Source organism: Oncorhynchus mykiss, chromosome 11, assembly GCF_013265735.2.
Source record: "Oncorhynchus mykiss isolate Arlee chromosome 11, USDA_OmykA_1.1, whole genome shotgun sequence".
NCBI lineage: Eukaryota > Metazoa > Chordata > Actinopteri > Salmoniformes > Salmonidae > Oncorhynchus > Oncorhynchus mykiss.
Window position 1 is genome coordinate 49,298,099 of NC_048575.1, and position 24,394 is coordinate 49,322,492.

Genomic DNA, 24,394 nt, shown 5'->3' on the forward strand with positions numbered 1-24,394 from the left:
ATGTCAACTCTGTGTTCAGTGTCGAATTATCATATCATTGAGCTCAAGGAAGCATACAAATATAATTCTGCGTGAAGGATGGGAGCAGAGATCCTGAGTCGTCACTAGATAACACAGCCACAAAGTCATCATTATGGCTATACCCCCGGCCATTTCTACAATGTATCTTCTTGCAATCATTCTAACCCTAACTGTCACCCTAATCGTAACCACACTGCGAACCCTACGCCTAACTATAGCCTTAAATGAAGACCAAAAAGCAAATTTATGTAGACAATTTTGACTTTGTGGCTGTGAATCTGACTTTGTGGCTGTATTGTCTAGTGGAAACCGAGATCCTGGGAGAAGGCCGAGTCGTGACGTCATGGTTATCTGTCAAGTGAAAGTCACGAGGGCATCGAAAGGTGAGGTGAGACTGAAGTAAAGAAGAGGTTTGTTTTTAGATGAAGGGAGGTCATTGGCGCCGCCATGTAAGTGTCATATAATAACGTAGCTAGCTAGCTAGCTATAAGTATTGAACAAAAATGTATGGTTGGTCATATACAACTAACTGTATTCCTGTTATTTTTTTTTAGAGAGAGCTTGAGTCCATGTCCAGAGCTTGATAGCTAGCTCAGCTAACCCACATTTGATATGTTTTGGCAGTGAAGATAGCTAACGTTAGCTAGCTAGGTTAGTTAGCCTCTGTAGCCTGGTTGGCTATCCAACATCATACCAGAGAACGAATGTCAATTTAAAAAGAGTTAGCTAACAGAATCCTTGTAATATACTGCTTAATGTACTTCATGAGAATAGTAGATAACTAAATTAGGCATAATTTCTATTACAAAGAAGACATTGGTTTTGTACAACACTATACTCATTATAATATATTTAATATCTCTTTAGCAAAAAAAACGCATAACTAAAGATCATACAGTAAGCTATTTAGGCCCTGGGTAATGTATTGTACAAAATACAGTACAGCATTGGCCAAGTGCTCCCTACTAAGGCCTATATCAGAGGAGTTTATCTTCAACAGGGTGTACTAACTCAAATTAATCACAAGGTGTAGCTAATTTACAGCTACAATAAACTATTAGCTAACAGAACAACATATAGCCTAGTCCAGGGGTTCTCAATTTTGGGGGGACCAGGGATCCCATTTTGTGATAGCAAATTCATCAGGGACCCCCTCATAATCATAACACAACAGGAGTGCGATAAAAATAGTCTACAAGGAGTTTTACTATGACATCTGCAGTGCATGGCTGGATGAACCAAGTCTCGGCCTGGAGAGGAAGTTTTGCATTGTTCAAGCAAATGTTCTACAATTCTACATATTTTTCCATGAGGCAGAGATTTTGGGTTGTTGCCGCTTTAACGCTAATATGCTGCAATTCTACACATTTAGCCATGAGGCAGAGAGAAAACTTTAAAGTTTTAAGCCTTAAATTACAGTGCATTGATGTGAAAATAAATACATGTTTTGAGTTAAGAAATGTATAAGTGGTGGAGTACTGTGCCTACCAATATCCCTTTGAGCCTCCCAGGCCCATGTTGCCCAGGGTTAAGAACATAATATTACATTGTATTACACACTTTGAACTTATTTCACAGATCCTTTGGCCAAAAGTTGTTTCATCTGTTAGTAATATTCATTTTTCATGTATTTTCATTTTGAGGTCTGGCTGCGAACCCCCTGCAGACCCCACTTTGAAAACCCATGGCTTAGCCTAATATCAGGATTTAAAAGCTACAGTCTGGGAATCTGTTTAGTTGTTTAATTCTCAAAGAATATAGCCTAAGATAGCTATATTTTGTACCCCTAAAACTGCAACGTTGGTTAAGGGCTTGTAAGTAAGCATTTCACTGTAAGGTTTACCTACACCTGTTGTATTTGGAGCATGTGACAAGTAAAATTGGATTTGATTTCATACATGGCAGTTTGCCAGTCCTGTGGAGGTAGAGAAGGGGCTGCACTAACCCACAGAACACAGCCACGGTGATGCAAACACTGGAAACAATTCCACTATATTTAATAATCAAACAGGATGAAAACAACTAGTAACGGGACATAGATTACCGCCACATATGGTAGTCATGAGAGTCAAAAGGATCCTAAAGACCTTCATGTTATTTCCCACCTTCCTCTCTCGTTCCCTGGGCCCGGGCTGTTTAAGAGCCTTGAGAACTGAGAGGCAGCAAAACAACATCACCAAAAATAATCAGGAATAAGACCAAGGTCCTATAGTATGGTACATGAGGATAGAAGATACCAAAGACCACATAATTAACCACAACTACAAACCAAACTAAACCACTACACAACACCCTGTATCTAGGGGGTCTGAACTTTAAGAAAACCACAGGGTGGACCACCGCCAGGTAGTGCTCTGCACAGACACAGCACTGGAACAGGGGACAACCAATCCAGATAAAATCCCACATGAAGGATGCTACTTTTCCAGGGATGTTAACTCCCATAACGGTTGTATACGTTATCTATGCAGTGGAGGATCTCAGTCATGCTCAACTTGAGGATGAAGATTTCTGCAGCCAACCCAGAGTCAGTCAAAATCAGCCACATCACCCAACCGTTAACAGGAAGGCCAACTACAAAGTAGGAGACTTGGCAAACAGTATACAGTACGTTCGGAAAGTATTCAGACCCTTTGACTTTTTCCACATTTTGTTACGTTACAGCCTTATTCTAAAATGGATTACATTTGTTTTTCCCCTCATCAATCTAAACACAATTCCCCATAATGACAAAGTAAAAATAGGTTTGTAGAAATGTTTGCAAATTGTTTTTAAAAAATGTAAACATTAAAAATATCACATTTACATAAGTATTCAGACCCTTTACTCAGTACTTTGTTGAACCACCTTTGGCAGCGATTACAGCCTCAAGTCCTATTGGGTATGAAGCTACAAGCTTGGCACACCTGTATTTGGGGAGTTTCTCCTATGATTTTCTGCAGATCCTCTCAAGCTGTGTCAGGTTGAATGGGGAGCATTGCTGCATAGCTATTTTCAGGTCTCTCCATAGATGTTTGATTGGGTTCATGTCCGGGCTCAAGCTGGGCCACTCAAGGACATTCAGAGACTTGTCCCGAAGCCACTCCAGTGTTGTCTTGGCTGTGTGCTTAGGGTCGTTGTCCTGTTGGAAGGTGAACCTAAGCCCCAGTCTGAGGACCTGAGTGCACTGGAGCAGGTTTTCATCAAGGATCTCTATGTACTTTGCTCCATTCATCTTTCCCTCGATCCTGACTAGTCTCCCAGTCCCTGCCGCTGAAGAACATCCCCCCAGCATGATGCTGCCACCACCATGCTTCACCTTCGGGATACTGTCAGGTTTCTTCCAGATGTGACTTGGCATTCAGGCCAAAGAGTTCAAGACCAGAGAGTCTTGTTTCGAATGGTCTGACAGTCTTTAGGTGCCTTTTGTCAAACTCCAAGTGGGCTGTCATGTGCCTTTTACTGTGGAGTGGCTTCCGTCTGGCCACTACCATAAAGGCCTGATTGGTGAAGTGCTGCAGAGATGGTTGTCCTTCTGTAAGATTTTCTCATCTCCGCAGAGGAACTCTGGAGCTCTGTCAGATTGACCATCAGGTTCTTGGTCACCTCCCTGACCCAGGCCCTTCTCCCCCGATTGCTCAGTTTGGCCTGGTGGCCAGCTCTAGGAAGAGTCTGGGTGGTCCCACTGTGTTCTTGGAGACCTTCATTGCTGCAGACATTTGTTGGTACCCTGCCCCAGATTTGTGCCTCGACACAATACTGTCTCTGAGCTCTATGGACAATTCCTTCTACCTCACGACTTGGTTTTTGCTCTGACATGCACTGTCAACTGTGGGACCTTATATTGACAGGTGTGTGCCTTTGGAAATCAGTGGTGTTCATCTCCTCTTTGGTTGTAGTTTGGCTCGTCTGAAAAATACACCTGGGAGTATCTGTGGACATGAAATCAAGATAGTGGTCAGGAATTTCCAGTCTCTGAAATGTGATTTAAATCACATTATACTGTAGGTGAAAAACTCATTACAGCCGGCACACCACCCACGTTGCTTCCTACTGTGTCCCTAACTGAGTTCTCAAAGATTGCCATCAGACATTTTCATTGGATATTGACAACATGAAGCCAAGTACATTCTTAAAATATATGGATGTACTCATTGTGTACCTTCTTTTTAAATAAAATATCTGTCAAATGTACATTAATCTTTGAGTTGGAGTGCATTTCACAAGTCAAACAAATGCAAATGTTTTAAGACAAAATACAATAAGGAGCCATGATACAAAATACTATATTCTGCTCGAATTAATCATTTATTATTTTAAAATATTTGAAACACAATCAAACCTGGGCTGATGGAATGCTCTTCTCTTTAGTAGTGATACATTGTTGTTTTTTTCTTTTTTTTTTTTGGTTTACAATCTGTTGCATCTGACACAGTCCAAATACCTGTGTTAGTTTGTGTGTTTATGTTCATGCAGCCACTGGCTCACGTCACCACGTCACACAATACTATAGCTAATAAGTCATGCAAATACAGTATGTTAGCGTTACAGGACCAATATCCATCATTTAAGTCTGTTTTTCTAATATGATCAATCTATTAGAGTTATAAAAATTCTGCACAACAAGTGCTACTCAGATCTTGACTCTCTATTCTTGCTCTACTTTTGTTTGTCCCCCTCCAGGTCTGAAGATGGGTGCTCTTTCTCAAGTCATATTTTCTCAGCAGTCAAGTATAGAGCTCTCGACTATTCTTCTGAGGTGAGTTGACTACTTAGGCCTTTCCCCTCTATCTGAAGCCTGTGTGTTAGCCAATGATTTATCCCCTGTTTATTATTTTTAGTAAACATAAATTAGTGTTGTATATTGTTACCAAACTTTTTATTTTGTATTGCTTCCATTGCAACAGTCAAACTCAATCGAGTACAGCTAAAGTATTTGAAATTATTTATTCAAGGTATTATTTTCGGCTTTGCCTTGTACCTATAACTGCAGCCATGCTGAAAAAAAGTAGTTTACCTTGCCATCTCATATAAAATTGTTTTATTTGAACCTTGGTCTGATGTTAGATTGCATCGTTGTCTCAATCTATAGGCTTCTACTAGTCTCAAATTGACCATGAACTGGCTGGCCCTGCCAATGCCCTACCATCTGGGTAGCAGTGACCTCTACCCCCACACTGGTAACCCCCCTGAGGTCACCTACAGGAAACCATGGAGCAGAGGTATGTTGAGTTACTCTTTTTAATTACTTATCTACCCGACTACCCAGCAGTTGGCCCTATTCCAAGGTTTTTCAATGTAAATGCTTCAATTATATATGGCCAACATAGATTTGTATGATTATGATTATCTATAGGAAGAAGTTTAAACATTTACATTATTGCATCAGCAGTGGTTAGATAAGGACTCATAGGCAAGTTTTTCCTATTCCATGTTTTGACAGGGAATGTGATTTCCAACTGCAAACTGTTTGTCAGTGGATCTTTACTAGATGACTTGGGCATTAAAGGACAACCAACATACTCTCTTGAGAAGTAAACACTTAATTTGAATATATGTATATAGGCTACTGTACATCTACAGTATGTGTGTTGAAAGACAATCCAAATGCTTAAAGTTCAGTTTACACCTGAGAAGTTACTGAAGGATTGTATGCGCTACATTTGACAGGGTTTTCTTATCATGATGTCATTTTTCAGGTTGAGTGTTAGTCTGACCCAAATGAGAGTGGATCTTCTGGAGGTGATACCGAGCTCCAACCCTAACTCGCAGCTTGACTTAGATAGAGATGAAGCAGCGTGGGTCCTGCGAGAGGCTAGGAAGGACAAGGGACACTTTGTCTGTAATGAATCCTTTAGCAAGAGCACAGGAGAGAAAATGAGCCCAAGACATCAGCGTGATGGTCAGTTCATAACATAATGCTTCAATGCAAATATTCCTACACTGTGTATCAGACAATGTTATTTTCCTGTTATTGGATGAATAACAATGAAGAGGAAACTCCCTTGGAGTTATTTTGAATTACATATCCAGAGATATCCTGTCCTAAGGTATCTGCTATAAGCAGTGTCTATGTCAGTAGAGGTAAGTTAAAAGAAACAAGTCGCAAAATAACTATGTGGACATGTACTGATATAACCAAAACTGTATTTTCCTCTCAGATCTTGTCATGCCAGAGGAGGTTCTGTTTTCTGATCACTTGCCACAGTTCAGGAAACATCTGCCCTCCATGAAAGCCAAGTTGTCCAGACTGAGGAATCTGCCTGTGTCAGATCCTCTTCTCAGCTCCACTGGAGGCACCCTGTCAGAGGAAGCTATATTCAGGTAGGCAACAGTATTGGGGTCATTTCAGTGAACTCAGTAAGAGAATTGGAATTAAATTCTTAATCATCCTTATAGAAAACCATGGGCAATTTTCAATTCATTAAGGATATTTTAATTCATGGTGGTAATATACAGTTGTCTTTGTTGTGTAGTATTACTTAATGATCCGTTTTTGTTTTGTTTTGTCAATTGGGCTTTCAGGCACTGTGTGGCCTATGAGGTACCCCTTGATGGAGAGACGGAAAGCTCCGAAACCTGTTCAAACACTGACGAGGACTTTAGCAAAGAGTCGTTGTTGAATGAAGAGGTCATTTATTTGTATTATTATTATTATTTTAATGTTTTATTAACAACAAATGCAACAAAATATAGTCATACTTTGCAACACAGTATGCAAAACAAAGACAATCTTTATAAACAGGGTATACACATTTAAAGCTACAATATGTAACTTTTCTGGCAACCCAACTAAATTCACATAGAAATGTGAGTTATAGGTCTGAAGAAGCGGTAGATCTGTTCTATGTGCTCTATTTTTATGCTTCCCGTTCTTAAGTTTCATTTTTGCGTCTTTTCCATAACCAAAAATATTGTAGTTTCAGCTGTTTGAAGCTGGTGTACAAAGCTAAAAATAAAATATGTTTTGCAGCGGTTTAGATGGTACAATGATACTCTACACTATGACTGCTCGTTTTGTCACATAAACTGAAATTAAGCGATTTCTGCGTAGTGCATCTTTAAACAAAAATCCGTAAGGCTTCACAGGCATTTAGGTTTCGCTTTGCTTTACCATTTTTTACATTTATTCATGCAGCATTTTAAAGTAATTTTCTTGGCTTTTCTTTAGCACTTGCATTTATGTATACAATATTTACCATACATAAAAGAGATTCATTATGTATACTTTGTTCTGATCCAAATCCTGATGATGAAATCAAAGTAATGCATCCTTACCGTCAAGCTGATCCCCAGCACCAGTTGATCTAATAAAGAAAGGCTCAAGGTTTGTCCCAAAAAAACCTTAGTACAAATACAATCATAGAGAATGAAGAGATGATCATACAGGACACTGAGGAGGAAGATTATATCTGTTTAGCAAATATAGTTACCAGATTGTATAAATGATTCAATGTTATTCCTTTCTTATAGTCTCTGATGTTACCTGTTGAAATGGACACCTGCACACCCAGGAGGGAAGATTGCCTCCCTTTTTCAAATATTCCTAAACTATTGAATGTTGTACCTGAATTGATAGAGGAGCGAACCTCTTGCCTGGATATGCTCACTAAAGGTGGGGGGGTAACTATATCTAGGAACAGCATTTACCGTGTAGAATGACTGTGATTGAGGCTAATCACAAAGTCCTGTGTCATCTGTTTATTTAACCTTTAGCCAGTTAAGTCATTGAGAATAAATATTCCTTACCAATAACAACCTGTTTTATCTTCTTTCTTTCAGCAACTCCCCCAGATGCACTGGAGTCAGTAGACATATCCCAGTTTGAAGTGCCAAGGCTGCCAGTCAATGACTCTCACTGTGAGATTAATGAAATGCTGCTGGATCTCAAGTCATCAGGTACAAAACTATCGCTTTACTGTAGATCTTACTTTACTGTAGATCTCACTTTACTGTAGATCTCCCTTTACTGTAGATCTCCCTTTACTGTAGATCTCCCTTTACTGTAGATCTTACTTTACTGTAGATCTTACTTTACTGTAGATCTCACTTTACTGTAGATCTCCCTTTACTGTAGATCTCACTTTACTGTAGATCTTACTTTACTGTAGATCTCACTTTACTGTAGATCTTACTTTACTGTATATTCTCATTATGTGTCAAGAGTCAATAAATCAACAGAATGGCTACATACACTGTACAATGTATTATTGACATATGGTATAACCAAATCAATGTGTGAATTATTAGAATTTCCACCCCCCCCTCCTATCAGATCACTTGGTGTTGCCTACTCAGATGGAGATGGACCTACCCCTCACCCCCTCTACCAAGCCCAACCTGACCCAGCTCTGTCTGGCCTCCTCCCAACTCCCAGCTGAGCAGATCTCTCCACTCTATAGATAGTAAGTCACCTCTTGACCTTTCACCAGTGTGAGAGTAAGACTAGAGAGATAATACCATGTATTTTTCATATCTGGGGTACATTCCTTGGCGTGTTCTACCACTGAAGATGTGGCTGCTTATATCAGGATACAGGATCTAGCAACCTGCAATGTTGTTTGTTCTGAGATTCCATCACTAAGTGTGCTGCACCATTTACACAGTACATTATATCTCTATATATGGCTCTGTAAGCATGCCACGAAGTGATGCAGTGTGCCACTAAGTGATGCAGCGTGCCACTAAGTGATGCAGCGAGCCACTAAGTGATGCAGCGAGCCACTAAGTGATGCAGCGAGCCACTAAGTGATGCAGCGAGCCACTAAGTGATGCAGCGTGCCACTAAGTGATGCAGCGTGCCACTAAGTGATGCAGCGAGCCACTAAGTGATGCAGCGAGCCACTAAGTGATGCAGCGAGCCACTAAGTGATGCAGCGAGCCACTAAGTGATGCAGCGAGCCACTAAGTGATGCTGCGAGCCACTAAGTGATGCAGCGTGCCACTAAGTGATGCAGCGTGCCACTAAGTGATGCAGCGTGCCACTAAGTGATGCAGCGTGCCACTAAGTGATGCAGCGTGCCACTAAGTGATGCAGCGTGCCACTAAGTGATGCAGCGTGCCACTAAGTGATGCAGCGTGCCACTAAGTGATGCAGCGAGCCACTAAGTGATGCAGCGTGCCACTAAGTGATGCAGCGTGCCACTAAGTGATGCAGCGTGCCACTAAGTGATGCAGCGTGCCACTAAGTGATGCAGCGTGCCACTAAGTGATGCAGCGTGCCACTAAGTGATGCAGAGTCTCATGGGGCCGGTGATTGTCTTGTAGTTATTTTGTGTCTGAGAAAGATCAGGAGGAGATGGAAGAGGCACTTTGGAGGGCAGAGAAGCACCTTGACTTGGTAGTGGGCTTTCTTTTGGCAGGTAAGAGCATAGTACTGTAGTTGGATGAGGTGTGTGACATAACAAGACATAACAAGACTTATCACACCTCCTTTGCCTGTATTCATGCTGCATTTTGCACATTGCGTTGTTAGCAACAGTGCATTACTAAGAATACATTTTCTTCTCTTTGCTAAATGCTAACAGAGCCTCAGAAGTCAGAATCCGTTGTGCAGCTCCAGCCTTTGAGCGAAGTCTTATTAGGGATTGGTCGGGACAACTCTGTGAGACTCGATGAAGGAATGGAACTATCACTTCTGGGAACAAACTCACCAGAACTGATAGGGATGTATGGGAATGGTTCCTCTGACTTCACTGAGAGTATGATGATCTCAGACCAACCCCATCTTATGGAGACATTGAGCAGTATGATAGAGGACTTCACACTACTATCACCCTGCCAGATGGACAGTAAGTTTGACTGATCTATAAAACTATTGTCCCACTGCAGTATTGCTAGCTACCTGTCTAGGTAACTTTGTAAATTCTTTCAAAGCGTGAAACTTATTGAGGATGTTGTGTTATCTTGTTTTACAGATATATTGAGGGAATCTGTAGATGACTCTGGTAAGTTTAATATCAGGCCGATATATGAATCAGTTTATTACCATATAATATAATAATCACCTTGCTGCCGCTATCTTCCGCAGTGCTTCAAAATACATTGAAAAGGTGTATAATATGGCTGCAGCAAAGTTCTGGATCTCACTCCTCTTTCTGTCCCTAGAGTTGTCAGGCCCACCAAGTGAGATCAAAGGCAGGTCTATCCTGAAGAATGCAACGCCCATGGTTGTGCCGTATCATCAGGAGAGAGAGGGAGCTGGGAACACAGTCGTTTCAGCACCAGCTTTTGCCACTTCCCAGGAGAGAGAGAGGACCGGGAATGTGGCCCTCACAGCCCAAGCATCTACTTCTTCCCAAGAGAAAGAGAGATCTGGGACTGTGGTCTTTTCAACGCAGGCTGTTTCAACTTCTCATGAGAAAGAGAGAGCTGGGAGTGTGGCCATCTCAGCAGCACAGGCTACCACCACTACTTATCTGGAGAAGTTAAACCATGCCGTTAGACCTCAGAAGAAGGAGGGTTTACCTGACCAGAGAGCTAATGTATCCAAACTCCCAACCCCCAGACCCAGTGTGAGATACCGTCACATGAGTCTCCCAGTGGCTAAACCTCAGAAGGACTTAGACCCTCTGTCCACTTTCATGATGTTAAGGGCCCAACAGAGAACCTACGTCTCGGTGTCGCCTCAAAACCATACAAGCACCCCAGGTAGAGTATTAAATAGATACGATATGATATTTTACTGTCCATGTTCATGGTAATTCACCATGACAAGCAGTATTCACAGCAACATGGGTTTGTGAGATTATTTTAGGCCCTCTAAGCATTTAACTTATAAGTAAGTGAGTGATTTTCAGTGGCACAGGTGGAGCAGCAGACACCACAGCCACCTACGACAGAAATGAGGCCTGGCTTCGATGTAAAGCCTGTTGCCTATGCAGTCACAGGAAATGACATCAGAGACCCTGAGGAAATCATTCAGCCTGTCCCTGAGGACAGACATAACAGCAAAGTCATACACGTCCAAGCCACAGGTACAGTGCAGTACTGTGGTTCACATTGAACTAAATAATCCTACTAAATATGTTCACCTATATTAATAGCTAAATACTGTTACTAAACATTTACATAGCTACAGTATATTGATAACCAAATGCAGACGATGCTGTGAAAACTGATTCCATCGTCCCCTAACCATGAGCAGGTTGGCAATTATTGTGATGACTCATGTACTGAAGGCAGCTCTGCAGAGTGGTCACTAGCTGGCACAGCCACAATGTCCTAAAATATTTTTTAAAACCTAACCTTAACCACACTGCTTACCTTATCCCTAACCCTAACCTTAAATTAAGACCATTTCATGAATTATTACGATATATAGTCAATTTGGACTTTGTAGCTGGCCAATCTAGAGGATATCACTCAGCTCTGCCTCCAGGACAAGATTCATCCCAATAAACATCAAGCTGCTAACCATGACACACGTCCAATTCTGAGCACAGTTACAGCTGCCTCCCCTCCCTCTGTGCTGCAGAGAGTCAGTTCTGGGCGTACAGAGAGCTGCAGGCGTTTGCTCTGCCCTGCCTGTCCAGAGCTAGGGAGTTGGGACTGACCAACACAGCCTGTGGAGACTACAGCAACCTGTACCCAGACCACACACGTTTCCTACTGAAACAGCAGGAGAAGGAGCTCAGTATTCGACAGGGCCAGGGTGAGACACACACACATTTACCAAACACAACCAGTCAGGCATCCATCATGCTTGGACACTGGTGTATATATGTGTTGGCTTATTCTGGCGTGTTCTTCCTTGACTTTCCATTTGTTTAGTAGATTTCTGATAAACCGTGTTTAAGCCACGATTGAAAGGATTAAAGTAATACAAATTAAGGTAATAATATACTGCAGCCTGGTATTTGAATCTGAACGTCTCATTTTATGGCCTGACATATAGAAGAAGTTGTTTGATGTTGTGTTGCAGACCCAGAGGCTTTGTTTAACTATGTGGCACTGATACATGTCCTTGTGACAGTGAAGGACCTGCTCTTCAAGTGTGACCTCAGCACTGCAGTGGGTCAGTATACAGGAGTTGAAAATGTCACCTCTAGCACACTACTATTCAACAATGCTTTTAATTGATCGCAAATACGATTTTGTCCGCTATACATCTGGAATTCCCCTCTTTTTGGTCCTGTAACAGAGTACCTATCCAAGGCCACAGAGGCCTGCGTGGGGCAGAGTCTGGACAAGCTGGTGAGAAAGCTGGAGATTGTTCTGTATCTCAGTCAGAAAAAACAAGAGCCCAACCCTAAGATACTGGAACTGCAGGAACAGCTGACCACATGGGTGCAGAGCAAGAGCAAAGGGGTCCAAAACTCCAATGTGAGTTTTCTTTCCTATCAAAATGCATATGGATATGAAAAGAAAAAGTTGCACTTAATTCAACATGACAGCTAAAAGGCACGATAAGATCTACAGTATGTGAACTTTACCACAATGAAAGTCATCACAATTGATGACTGTAGTATTTCAGAGGTAAATACGTTTAATATTGTAGGTTCTGGTGATAATAACAATGGACTTGGACTGTGCCAGAGCTATGCTCATTAAAGCCCTGAGCCAAGTCACAGGTAAGGAAACTTTCTCGCTTCTCTCAGACTTGACCTAATATTGTCTAGTTTGTATTACTCAGTAATGCCAACTCCAGCAGACATGGCCTGTTGCGGTGCATTTATCTTACACTTGCTCACGTTTTTTTATTTAATAGTCTTATGCAAGATTACTTTACTAATCAGCCCCACCCTATCTGAGTGCGTGTGTGTGTGTGTGTGTGTGTGTGTGTGTGTGTGTGTGTGCTCGTGTGTGTGTGTCCCAGGTGAGACTGTAGCTGCAGTGTATCCTGAGGAGAGTCGAAGTAAGCTGGAGGGTTCGAAAGTTCTAGATAGGCGAGTATCTCCCAAAACTCTATTTATACATACTTCTTTTGTTTATTGGAACTCCTATTGAGAAATTATACTGTCATGCCTTCTCCCTTCTCCCAGCCTGCAGCGTAGCTGCTGTGTGGTGGTGTGTAGTCAGCACATGGGAGCAGACTTCCCCTGGGATTGTTTCTCCCTGGTGGTGGAGTACAGCAACACAGAACACTCGCCCTGGGCTACCATCTGCACAGAGAGGAACATCACACACATCACCTTCCAGACCAGGATACCTAATGCCTCTGGTTTGTATTGAACTCAGCAGGAAGATGATTCTTTTAAATGGTGTTAATTGCTTCTTGGCCCTTTCTCATGGAATTCTGAAATGATCGATCAATTATGATAATCGAATGTATTTATAGAGCCCTTTTTACAACAGCAGTTGTCACAAAGTGCTTATACAGAAACCGAGCCTTAAACCCAAGAGAGCCAGCAATGCAGATGTAAAGGCACTATAATAATCAATTTCCATTTGTGTTTGCTTGCCTGTCTGTGTTTGTATTAATCCATCAGTGAGTGACCCTGAGTCTTGGTCCCTGGAGCAGAGTGTCCCCTTCGTGTTGTTTGTGACCGAGGGTCTGCTCAGCTGTCCTCTGTTGCTTCAGATACTGGAATCAACGTGGGTCTTCTTTCCACTGAATCATTTGAAGTCACTTCTGAAATCCGTTGACTTTATTGGCCTTATTTCTTGGAGTAGGTTTGAGGATGTGTCTCTTTGTTGCAGGTGTAATATGACTGTATTGGAGAGGAGCCACTCTCAGTCCTTACAGATGCTTGGAGGGACTCACCACTATGCTGTGATTACAGTAGACGAAAGCACTGCAGTCATCATTCAAGTAGGTCCTCCTGGCCAGTCTCAGTGAGGAGAGAGCCTTGCTCTGTCTCTCTTTAGAATGATCTTATCCATTGTTTAGTTGTGTCCCAATAAATGTTCTTCAGAAGAATGTCTCTCCACCAAAATGGACTGTATGCCCATGGCCTTCTCCCTTCATACACTCCCCTTTCTATCCTATTATTACATTGTTGAATACCACATTTCCCAGTTGATAACACTTTTCTATCTGTTTCTGTCTCATACCTAGAAGAACTGTAGGTTAAGACATTATTCTCAAACTGTGCATATATGTTCTTTGCTCTGGTCTCCCCCATCACCAGGAGCAGGAGGAGCTGTGTCAGGAGCGGGCCTGTGAGAGTCTAGTGATTCGACTGACTGCTCTGTCTCTGCAGTACAGCTGCTGCTGGCTCATCCTTCACTGCCAGCAGGACTCTGGGTTAGTACTCAGCACCAACGCACACACATTTCCCACAGAATACATTTTTGAGTTGTCTTTGTGGTCGTCTCTGTGGGTGTAGGTTGACCAGTGAGGGCTTCAACAACCTGGTGTTGGTCTACTCCTCTCTGGTGCTGTTTGGCCTCAAGACTGAGGACCTGGATGTCAAGGTAAAATACATTTAATCTCTTATCAAAATCAACCATGCAAGTCTGATACAACATTTCTATGAATGCTTTGCTGACTTATTTCTCTCAATACCAGGTGCTGATTGTATCAGAAGTGGTGGACATTGCCAAATGGATCTGCCAGATAGCCTTCCATACACTGCTGTCCAGTGACAGAGATCCTCTCAGCTACCTGGACAGAGAGTGGCTTTCTGTGATTTCCTCAAAGGTGACTAGTAACTACTGTAGTCTTACCAAACTGCCTTTTTATCTCTCAGTAGCATGTGGTATTTTCATCCTTTCCACTGCTATTATTATCATTTGGTTCAAGTTATTAATCAACCTACCGGGGTGTTTACAAACACGACAGGAACAAGATCATCCACATGTGTTGATTCCATTTTTACTGATACTGTAGAACTTTGTTCTAAAGCTGTATCCGTACCCATTGGATGCAGTGATCACAATACAGTGGCTATATCAGGGAAGCCAAAGTTCCAAAAGCTGGGCCTAAAATAGTGTAAAAGAGATCATACAAAAGATTTAGCTGTGACCCTTATGTGGATGATGTTAAAGAAATGTTGTTGGTCTGATGTGATTAATAAGGAGCATCCAGACACTGCACTTGATGAATTTATGAAATTGCTTCTTTCAATTATTGATAAACATGCACCTGTTAAGAAACTCAATGTTAGAACTGTGAGGGCACCATTGATGAGGATATGGAAAAACTGTACGGTTGAAAGTGATGTGGCAAATATGTCTGGCTGCACATCTGACTGGCTGACTTACTGCAAATTGAGAAATTATGTGACTAAACTCAACAAATCGAAGAAGAAACTGTATTATGAAGCCAAGACTAATTGTATAAAAAATTAAATTAAATTATGGGCAGAAAGACAAATTCAACTCCATCTTTCATCAAATCAGATGGTTTATTCATCACAAAACCATTTGATGTTGCCAATTATTTTAATGATTACTTCATTGGCAAAGTGGGCAAACTTAGGCAGGAAATGCCAACAACGAACAGTGAGCCATCATACTCATGCATAAAAATACAAATAATGAAAAAAAAGCATTGCAAGATTGAATTTTGGTTGATTCTTTTTTATCAATCAATCAATAATGACAAACCTCCTGGCATTGACAACTTAGATGGAAAGCTACTGAGGATGGTAGCTGACTCTTTAGCCACTCCTATCCGTCATATCTTTAATCTGAGCCTAGAGGAAATTCTTTGTCCTCAGGCCTGGAGGGAAGCCAAAGTCATTCCGCTACCCAAGAGTGGTAAAGTGGCCTTTACTAGTTCTAACAGCTGACCTATCAGCTTGCTGCCAGCTCTTAGCAAACTGTTGGGAAAAATTGTGTTTGACCAAATACAATGCTATTTCTCTGTAAACAAATTAACAGACTGTCAGCATTAGAGATAGAGAAAGGCACTCAACATGTACTGCACTGACACAAATGAATGATGATTGGTTGAAAGAAATGTATATGAAGATTGTGGGACCTGTACTGTTAGATTTCATTACAGCAGTTGATATTATAGACCATTAACTGTTGTTGAGAACTTATGTGCTATGGCTTTTCAACCTCGGCCATATCGTGGATACAGAGCTATCAATCTAATAGAACTCAAGAGGGTTTTCTTTAATGGAAGCTTCTATAATGTCAAACATGTAACGTGTGGTCTATAGCAGGCAGCTCTCTAGGCCCTCTACTTTTTTCTATTTTTACCAATGACCTGCCACTCGCATTAAACAAAGCATGTGTGTCCATGTACGCTGATGATTCAACCATATAAGCATCAGCAACCACAGCTAATGAAGTTACTGAGACCCTTAACAGAGTTGTAGTCTGTTTTGGAATGGGGGGCCAGTAGTAAACTTGTCCTGAACATCTCTAAAACTAAGAGCATTGTATTTGATACAAATCATTCCCTAAGTTCTAGTCCTCAGCTGAATCTGGTAATGAAGGGTGCGATCCAGAACAAGTTGAGGAGACTAAATTACTTTGTGTTACCTTAGATTGTAAACTGTTATGGTCAAAACATATAGATTCAATGGTTGTGAAAATGGGGAGAGTTCTGTCTGTAATAAAGAGAATCTCTGCTTTTATAACACTGCACTCCAAAAAGCAAGCCCCGCAGTCTCCAGTTTTGTCTTATCTTGAATATTGGCCAGTTGTGTGGTTGAGTGCTGCAAGGAAGACCTAGTTAAGCTGCAGCTGGCCCAGAACAGAGCGGCACGTCTTGCTCTTCATTTTAATCAGAGGGCTAATATAAATACTATTCATGCCAGTCTCTCTTGGCTAAGAGTTCTGTAGAGACTGACTGCATCACTTCTTCTTTTTTATGAGAGACATTGTGTTGAAAATTCCAAATTGTTTGCATAGTCAACTTAAACTCATCTCTGACACACACACTTACTCCACCAGACATGCCACCAGGGGTCTTTTCACAGTCCCCAAATCCAGAACAAATTCAAGAAGGTGTACAGTTTTATATTAAGCCATTGCAAAAACAGATAAGTCAACACCACACGGCACAACGCCTCTCCCCTATTTGACCTAGATAGTTTGTGTGTATGTATTGATATGTAGGCTACGTGTGCCATTTTTAAATGGATCTAGTTCTGTCCTTGAGCTGTTCTTTTCTATTAATGTTCTGTATTATGTTTCATGTTTTGTGTGGACCCCAGGAAGAGTATATACTGCTTTTGCAACAGCTAATGGGGATCCTAATACCAAATGAATGTAGTTAATTTCAGAGTGCTGTATAATAGTGCAGTTTTTTCATCATTTAGTTAATTAATGACGGAAGCATACAGTTTACACAGAGGGAATTAGTTGTCCCAGTGGAGGGTCTGTGTGCGTGTGTGCGAATGTGTTTGTATGTGTATTTGCTCTTGTGTATTTGGATGTACAGTACCAGTCAAAAGTTTGGACACACCTACTAATTCAAGGGTTTTTCTTTATTTTTACTATTTTCTACATTGTAGAATAATAGTAAGGACATTAACACTATGAAATAACACATATGGAATCATGTAGTAACCAAAAAGGTGTTAAACAAATCAAAATATATTTTATATTTGAGATTCTTCAAATAGCCACCCTTTGCCTTGATGACAGTTTTGCACACTCTTGGCATTCTCTCAATCAGCTCCATGAGGTAGTCACCTGGAATGCATTTCAATTAACAGGTGTGCCTTTGTGGAATTCCATTCCTTCTTAATGCGTTTCAGCCAATCAGTTGTGTTGTGACAAGGTAGAAAATAGTAAAAAATAACTGGTACTGTGTGTGTGTGTCTTTTTGCGTGTGTGTACGTGTTTGTTTATTTGGTCTCACCGGCTGCTCTTCCCTTATGTCTTCCCTCCAGGAGGAGAGGTGCCTCTTAGGTTTCCCCTGTGTGAACCCTTTGGTGGCCCAGCTGATGTTGAGTAGGGGCCCCTCTCTCCACTGGCTCCTGGGGGCCTCCCTCTCACAGCTGCAGGAGCTGCTCCCTGAGGTCCCTTACAAAGTTGTCAAGGTGACCTGGCCAGCCATCTCCTCTCACAAGTTTCCTAGTCTTGTCATACACCTTGCCTTCATTGGGAAGAAAATATGGGGTTGTCTCTTACTTTTTTGTATATTACAATGTAGATGTATGCGTTTTCCATATGCTATGGAACATCTGCATCCTCATCATTCCGAACTTTGTCTTCAGTTATGTTTTATCAGCCAAACTCTGTGATGGTGCTATATTGATAATACAAACTTGAAATAATTATCTTCCTTATTATTTCAGCTCTTCAGTGACACCACGTCTCTGTACAAGCTGACTGCGGCTGCCTCCTCCACAGAGTCTCACACTGACTTCACTCATCAGAAAGACCACAATAGCCCCACTGAGCCTTGGGCCACAAGCAGAGACAATCAATACACACACACCGACACTCATACAAGCCGCGATCAACACGCCGACTGCAACCGCCACACACACTGCGACCCAGAACCATTCAACTCCATCTGCTTCCTCGCTGGCTCCCCCAGTGTTGAGAGTGTAGCGGGGAGCTTCTATGAAGAAAGCTCTGTCATGACCAAGGAAGACGGTGCAGACTTCCAGGTGGACTTGAGTCCCTCCTTCGGCTCCCAGCAGGCCCCTTTTCAGCACACCTGGAGCCACAACCCATGGGAGGTAGAGAAGAGCAATGAGCTGAAGTTTGTAGGCTGGAATAGAGGAGGAGAGGAGTGGACGGGCAGCGCACCCCTGCACCAGGAGTCCTGTGGCTCCCCCAGAAACTACGCGCCAGAAAATAAATTTCAGACGGGCCTCTCATCCTCATTCAGCTACAGCACCAACACACAGAGACCAGCGTACTCCGACAACCAGATGTACTCGTTCTCTACAGTAGGGTACAGTGACCGGCTGCACTACCCTGATGTCAGCCACTACCCCAGCCTGGCCTCGCCTAGAGGAGCTCTGGCATGGGGGGGCAGTAGCAGTGGCAGCCCCTACAGCACTGCCCTGGGGAGGGGAGACATGAGTGTGTCACCTGACTATGGGACCAGTTACAGAACGGGGATGGAGAGGAAGAGGAGAGCAGAAGGCCCAGAGATGGCTGGCACAGGTGAAGACTGAGAGTAACATGTTTAGAGTGCTGAGAAATCAAGTTTGCATTTAAATAGGTTTTTAGAGAACTCCTTTAGTCGTTTGGAAAAGTTCCAATATAGCCTGAAGTGTGAAAAGAACATAATTATTTATGTAAATGTGAGCAATTACAAGATTATTTTGTCCTGTTCATGTATTTCACTCTTCTTATTTCCCCCCAGTTTTAACGCCATTGAAGAGGGGAAAGCTCAGTTATGAGAAGGTGCCAGGCCGAAGTGATGGACAGACAAGACTAAGGTTTTTCTAAAATGTCTCATATTTATGAAGTGGCAAAATAGTAAGAATGACCTGAATGAACAGAAAACTCTTAAAACTTACAAGGATAGAATCCTGTCAGTCCCTTGCCCTGTCTACAACTAGTGATATTCAGTATGTAAGAAATACAGGTACAGTGCCTTCCAGAAAGTATTCATACCCCTTGACTTATTCCACATTTTGTTGTGTTACAGCCTGAATTCAAAATTGATTACTTTTATTTTGTTTGTCACCCATCTATACACAATACCAGATAATGACAAAATGAAAGCGTGTTTTTAGAAATCTTGGGAAATGCATTGAAAATGAAATACAGAAATATCTTATTTACATAATTATTCACACCCCTGAGTTAATACTTTGTAGAAGCACCTTTGGCAGCAATTACAGCTGAGTCTTTCCAGGTAAGTCTCTAAGAGCTTTCCACGCCTGGATTGTGCAACTTTTGCCCATTTTATTTATTTCAAAATTCTTCCAGATCTGTCAAATTGGTTGTTGGTCATTGCTAGACAACCATTTTCAGGTCTTGCCATTGATTTAAATCAGAAGTATAACTTGGCCACTCAAGAACATTCAGTTTCTTTTTGGTAAGCAACTCCAGTTTATAATTGACCTTGTGTTTTAGGTTATTGTGCTGCTAAAAGGTGAATTCATCTCTCAGTGTCTGGTGGAAAGCAGACTGAACCAGGTTTTTCTCTAGGATTTTGCCTGTGCTCCATTCAGTTTCTTTTTTATTCTGAAAAACTCCCCAGTCCTTAACTATTACAAGCAAACACATAACATGATGCAGCCACCACTATGCTTGGAAATATTGAGAGTGCTACTCAGTAATGTGTTGTATTGGATTTGTCCGAAGCATAAGACTTTGTATTTAGGACATAAAGTGAATTGCTTTGCCACATTTTTTTTGCAGTATTACTTTAATCACTTGTTGCCAACAGGTTGCATATTTTTTAATATTTGTATTCTGTACAGGCTTCCTTCGTTTCACTCTGTCAAATTGGTTAGTATTGTGTAGTAACTACAATGTTGTTGAGCCATCCTCAGTTTTCTCCTATCATAGCCATTAAACTCTGTAACTGTTTTTGGCCTCATGGTGAAATCCCTGAGCGGTTTCCTTCCTCTCCGGCAACTGTGTTAGGAAAGACGTCTGTATCTTTGTAGTGACTAGGTGGAGTGACTAGGGATATTCAATGTCTTGCTTTATTTTATTTTTTACCCATCTAACAATAGGTGCCCTTCTTTGCGAAAACCTCCCTGGTCTTTGTGGTTGAATCTGTGGGTGAAATTCACTACTCGACTGAAGAACCTTACAGATAAATTGTATGTGTTGGGTTCAGAGATGAGGTAGTCATTCAAAAATCATGTTAAATGTTATTATTGCACACAGAGTGAGTCCATACAAGTTATTTAGGCTTGCCACAACAAAGGGGTTGAACACTTCTTGACTCAAGACATTTCAGCTTTTCATTTTAAATGTTTAATTCCACGTTGACATTATGGGGTATTGTGTGTAGGCCAGTGACCCATATCTCAATTTAATCCATTTAAAATTCAGGCTGTAACATAACATTTCTAAAAAGTCAAGGGGTATGAATACTTTCTGAAGGCTCTGTAATATACCATAGGTTCTTGAGTGTTTTATAGGACACTATTAAATGTTCAACTGTTGTTAGGAAAATAATCATACATTTTTGTTTAAGTTGTTTTTTTAATAAAAATGTTGTGAATCTTTTTATAAGAAGGATGCGTGTAGACAGTTTTGTGTAATTTTGGCTTTTACAAATTCATATAAAAATATGACGTTAAAGATACTGAAATGTTGTCCTCTATCTTTCTTTGCTTTTGCCAGAGCATGTTAAGCATTGTATCAGGACCATGAACAAGACCGGATTAATATTTATGAACTCAAATCAATGTATGTTACTAATTTCCATGAATTCAAATGTTCACTTAGTGCATATCTAAACATCTTCTGTCTAGTCCAATGCTTTCGTCCTGTGACCTTTCCGTAGCAGTCAACTGTCTCCATGGTTAGTGTTTTTAGCTGTGCCGCAGTGAGAAACAGCAGGTGGACTGGACATCAGGACTGCAATAAAAGCTCCATTCACAAGCATAGCCACTGTATTTACTGACAATAAGGGACTAAGACTATACTGGTCCCAAATACCTCAGTTACAACTTGTAAAAATGCTTTATGTAGTCAGATAGACACTGCATTTCCACTGCCATGTGAATAGTTGCTGAGAGAAACATTTTGCAGGGTTCGAGAGAATTCCAAAAGGAATACTACATATATTCTATTTGGGAGGTGTGTGTGAAATAACCATTGGGAAAGTAAAATGTGCTTTGTATTTGTTTTTGCTGGAGATTCAGATTTATATGGATTGTCCCTGCACTGAAAATAAGGATCGTTTTTTTCTCTGTAATTGACCTGCAATTTAGTCCTTGGCATTCCGACTTGATACATGAATAATTTTACACTCTAAAATTAGTCAGTTTACATTAGATTAAATACCCAGATACATTATTATTACGAATACTACTTTTACATAGAATAATATTTCATAATCAGAACATTTTATGAAGGTTCTATTTTTCCAGCTAAAACTAATAGTCCCCCCCCCACTTCATTTCAGAGCTCAAAAGGTAGTTTTTCATTTAGCACAGAAATCCTCTTATCACTGTCTCTCAGAGTGTGGAGAGAGTGCTTATCTCCACCAGCCAGCAGACTGAAGCCTGCTCCCGCAGGAATGAGCCTCAGACAAAGAGCCCCCGAGGGCATTGATTCCTGCCAGCAGCAAACCTCCTCTGTCCATAAGCTACACACACACACACATACACACCATAAATAACCACCAAGCTAGCCTTTCGTTTCGGTTATATGTCTCTGGCCACATTGCCTTAACAACAAGCCTAACAAAAAGACCAAAAGGGGGTGTTTTTAACGGCAAGCAAAACAAAAGCTGAGGGAGAAAATGATTAAAGAAGTCCAACACGTGGAGGCTAAATCAACGTCAGTGTAATGGTCCAGTAATTGGTCCTGCCTGCCACACTTTGGCCCTGGATTGAATAGGTGACATATTGTGAGAATTAACAGGCTGTTCAAATCTAACCTTCAAAGCAGAATTCTTTCCTAACCACCTCAAAAGGTCAGGCTACAACTCTGATTGTTTTATAACACTATGTTCTTCTAGATCCAGTACTTTGATTGGACAGGCTCTCGATGTGAACGTCAGTTGAAAGGAGACGTTAACATTTACTTTTGTAATTGTAGTCTCTGCATAGTTGTTTCTGTAGCTACACTGATGTTTCTTTTTATTCTGATGACACCACTACAGCATGGATATCTTACTGCATTTGATGTTTATACAGTTCAATAAGATCTACAATTGAACAAAACTGACTAATGTATTTTTTTCTCACTTCGCCATAGGAGCTTTATGTTGTTTTCTTCAGGGTCGTCAAGCCGATTGGTTCTTTACCCCCACACACCACCCTCCGTGACAGGAAAACCAAAGCTAAAGCCGAGCTACAGTCCACAGCTCTTCAGATAAAAGTCCTTTGCTGAGCTAAATTTTATGATCGTGGTCATGGTGGGGTAAATGCTCTGGGAGAGTGCTGGGCAGCGTTCAGCAGGAAAATGTTGCGGAACATTGCAGATAGAAATGTCATGAATAAATCTGACAATGTGATACCTTATTCTACATGTCAGAGAGGCATGTTTATTCTACATAATACATTTCTATCTGAACATTCCACAAAGTTGTGCCCTGGCCCTACTGAATGCGGCCCTGGGGTGTATTCATTAAGTCTTGCAACGTAAACCGTTTAAGAACCAAATGGAAGCGAACAGAGCAAACGGAACAAAACTGGGAGGGATCTACCTGAATTTGTCCAATAGAAACTCAAGTTTTTGTTGCAAAACAGTTTCCGTTTGGAGTTAACGGTTTCGTTGCTAAATGTTTTGCAACAGAATCAGCGTAATGAATACACCCCTGGTGTGAGGATGGGGACGTAGGGACTGGCTGGCTGGCTGGCTGGCTGAAGGGGCCTACTGCCTGCTGTGAGTGCGTCTGCAGACCTGAGGCCGAGTAGAGTGGAGAGAGCAGGGGAGAGGGGAACCCACCATTGCAGGTGCAGCCCCTTGGAAGTGCAGCAAGGCCCATGAATGGCAGCAATTCAGGGCCGGCCCCATTGGGCCTGTTCTCCAGGCCCCAGCGCTAATCCCAGGCCCTAATCGGATTATGTAAATTCCTACTCCACACAGAGAGACTTTTATGGAAGGCTGCGTCTTTGAAACAACACTTGAAGGGTGTAAAAAAGAACATTAACAATTGGTTAAACTAGACGTCGTTTTTAAAAATCTGAAACGGAGGTTGAAAGTGGGAGGCGGAGAGAGAGGGTGTAGGAGAGGTGGGCCGAGGAGGAGGGGTTGTAGAGAGATGGCTTGACTTGCGCTCATGCTTGTGGCTCAGGGAAGGACCAGCCTGCTCGCTCCCCATGCTCCCCCTGTAATTTATGTGTGGCCCCTGGAATGGCTCAACAAGATTACCATAGTCATAACAAAACACGCATTGTTAAACTGTCAATCTGGATATGGTATTTTTACCTTTTGTGGCCCAATCAGGGTGAATTCAGTGGTAGCAGGACTGGTGATATCAAAGTTTTACTGAATGGGTTACCCATGGTTGATGTTTGCGCATAGAAGGGAACAAATGTCCGGAATTGTAAGGGAAGGATCAGGAAGGGAAACGTCTCAGTTTCAGCTCAATAGGAATTTATTTGTAAGCGCAATGTTAGCTTTTAAAAGTCACATTGTTGCGTATTAAAATTCATGAATCATTTAGTGAAATGACTCAACAAAAAGGAGTGGATGATACGAAAGTAAAAGTTTTCCAATATTCTCTGAAATTGTTAAACGTATGATATTACATCAGTGTTCATATGTTTACCGCTAACCTATTGGTCATTTCTTTGTTTACAGACAGAATGGAACACCCAACGGGAAACACAGTGGTCTGCGGCTGGAAACATCACTCTTGAGTTGAACACCACAATGCAGCAGACTGGAGGAGAGGCTCAACGACCGCACACGTCACACAATAGGGGCTCGCCCAGCTATAAAA

General features: G+C 41.6%; 1 protein-coding gene across 3 annotated transcripts; it reads left to right on the forward strand.

Annotated features, from left to right (window-relative positions):
* Positions 1-432: 432 nt before the first annotated feature.
* shoc1 (shortage in chiasmata 1) lies at positions 433-24,381 on the forward strand. Of its 3 annotated transcripts, XM_036935640.1 has the most exons (30): positions 433-470; positions 4,684-4,759; positions 5,093-5,222; positions 5,444-5,534; positions 5,700-5,902; positions 6,162-6,324; positions 6,526-6,631; positions 7,474-7,615; positions 7,783-7,899; positions 8,276-8,405; positions 9,268-9,362; positions 9,528-9,791; positions 9,918-9,947; positions 10,108-10,650; positions 10,800-10,976; positions 11,477-11,653; positions 11,924-12,016; positions 12,143-12,324; positions 12,500-12,572; positions 12,818-12,887; positions 12,984-13,162; positions 13,431-13,536; positions 13,642-13,753; positions 14,073-14,188; positions 14,271-14,358; positions 14,453-14,584; positions 17,739-17,888; positions 18,147-18,969; positions 19,172-19,247; positions 24,253-24,381. In XM_036935640.1, coding segments are annotated over exons 1-30 (4,710 nt in total). In that variant the 5' UTR covers positions 433-468; the 3' UTR covers positions 24,317-24,381. The 3 variants fall into 3 exon arrangements, with proteins under 3 accessions (XP_036791535.1, XP_021476799.2, XP_036791536.1); XM_021621124.2 differs by lacking the exon at positions 24,253-24,381 and having other exon boundaries at positions 19,172-19,280; XM_036935641.1 differs by lacking the exons at positions 5,444-5,534; positions 5,700-5,902.
* The last annotated feature ends 13 nt before the right edge of the window (positions 24,382-24,394 follow it).

What these genes read in the sequence shown, in the direction of transcription:
- shoc1 (XM_036935640.1), top strand. An exon ending in TCAGAGGAAGCTATATTCAG is followed by an intron (nt 6,325 to 6,525) that starts GTAGGCAACAGT and finishes TTGGGCTTTCAG; the next exon opens with GCACTGTGTGGCCTATGAGG. An exon ending in TGACCTCAGCACTGCAGTGG is followed by an intron (nt 12,017 to 12,142) that starts GTCAGTATACAG and finishes GTCCTGTAACAG; the next exon opens with AGTACCTATCCAAGGCCACA.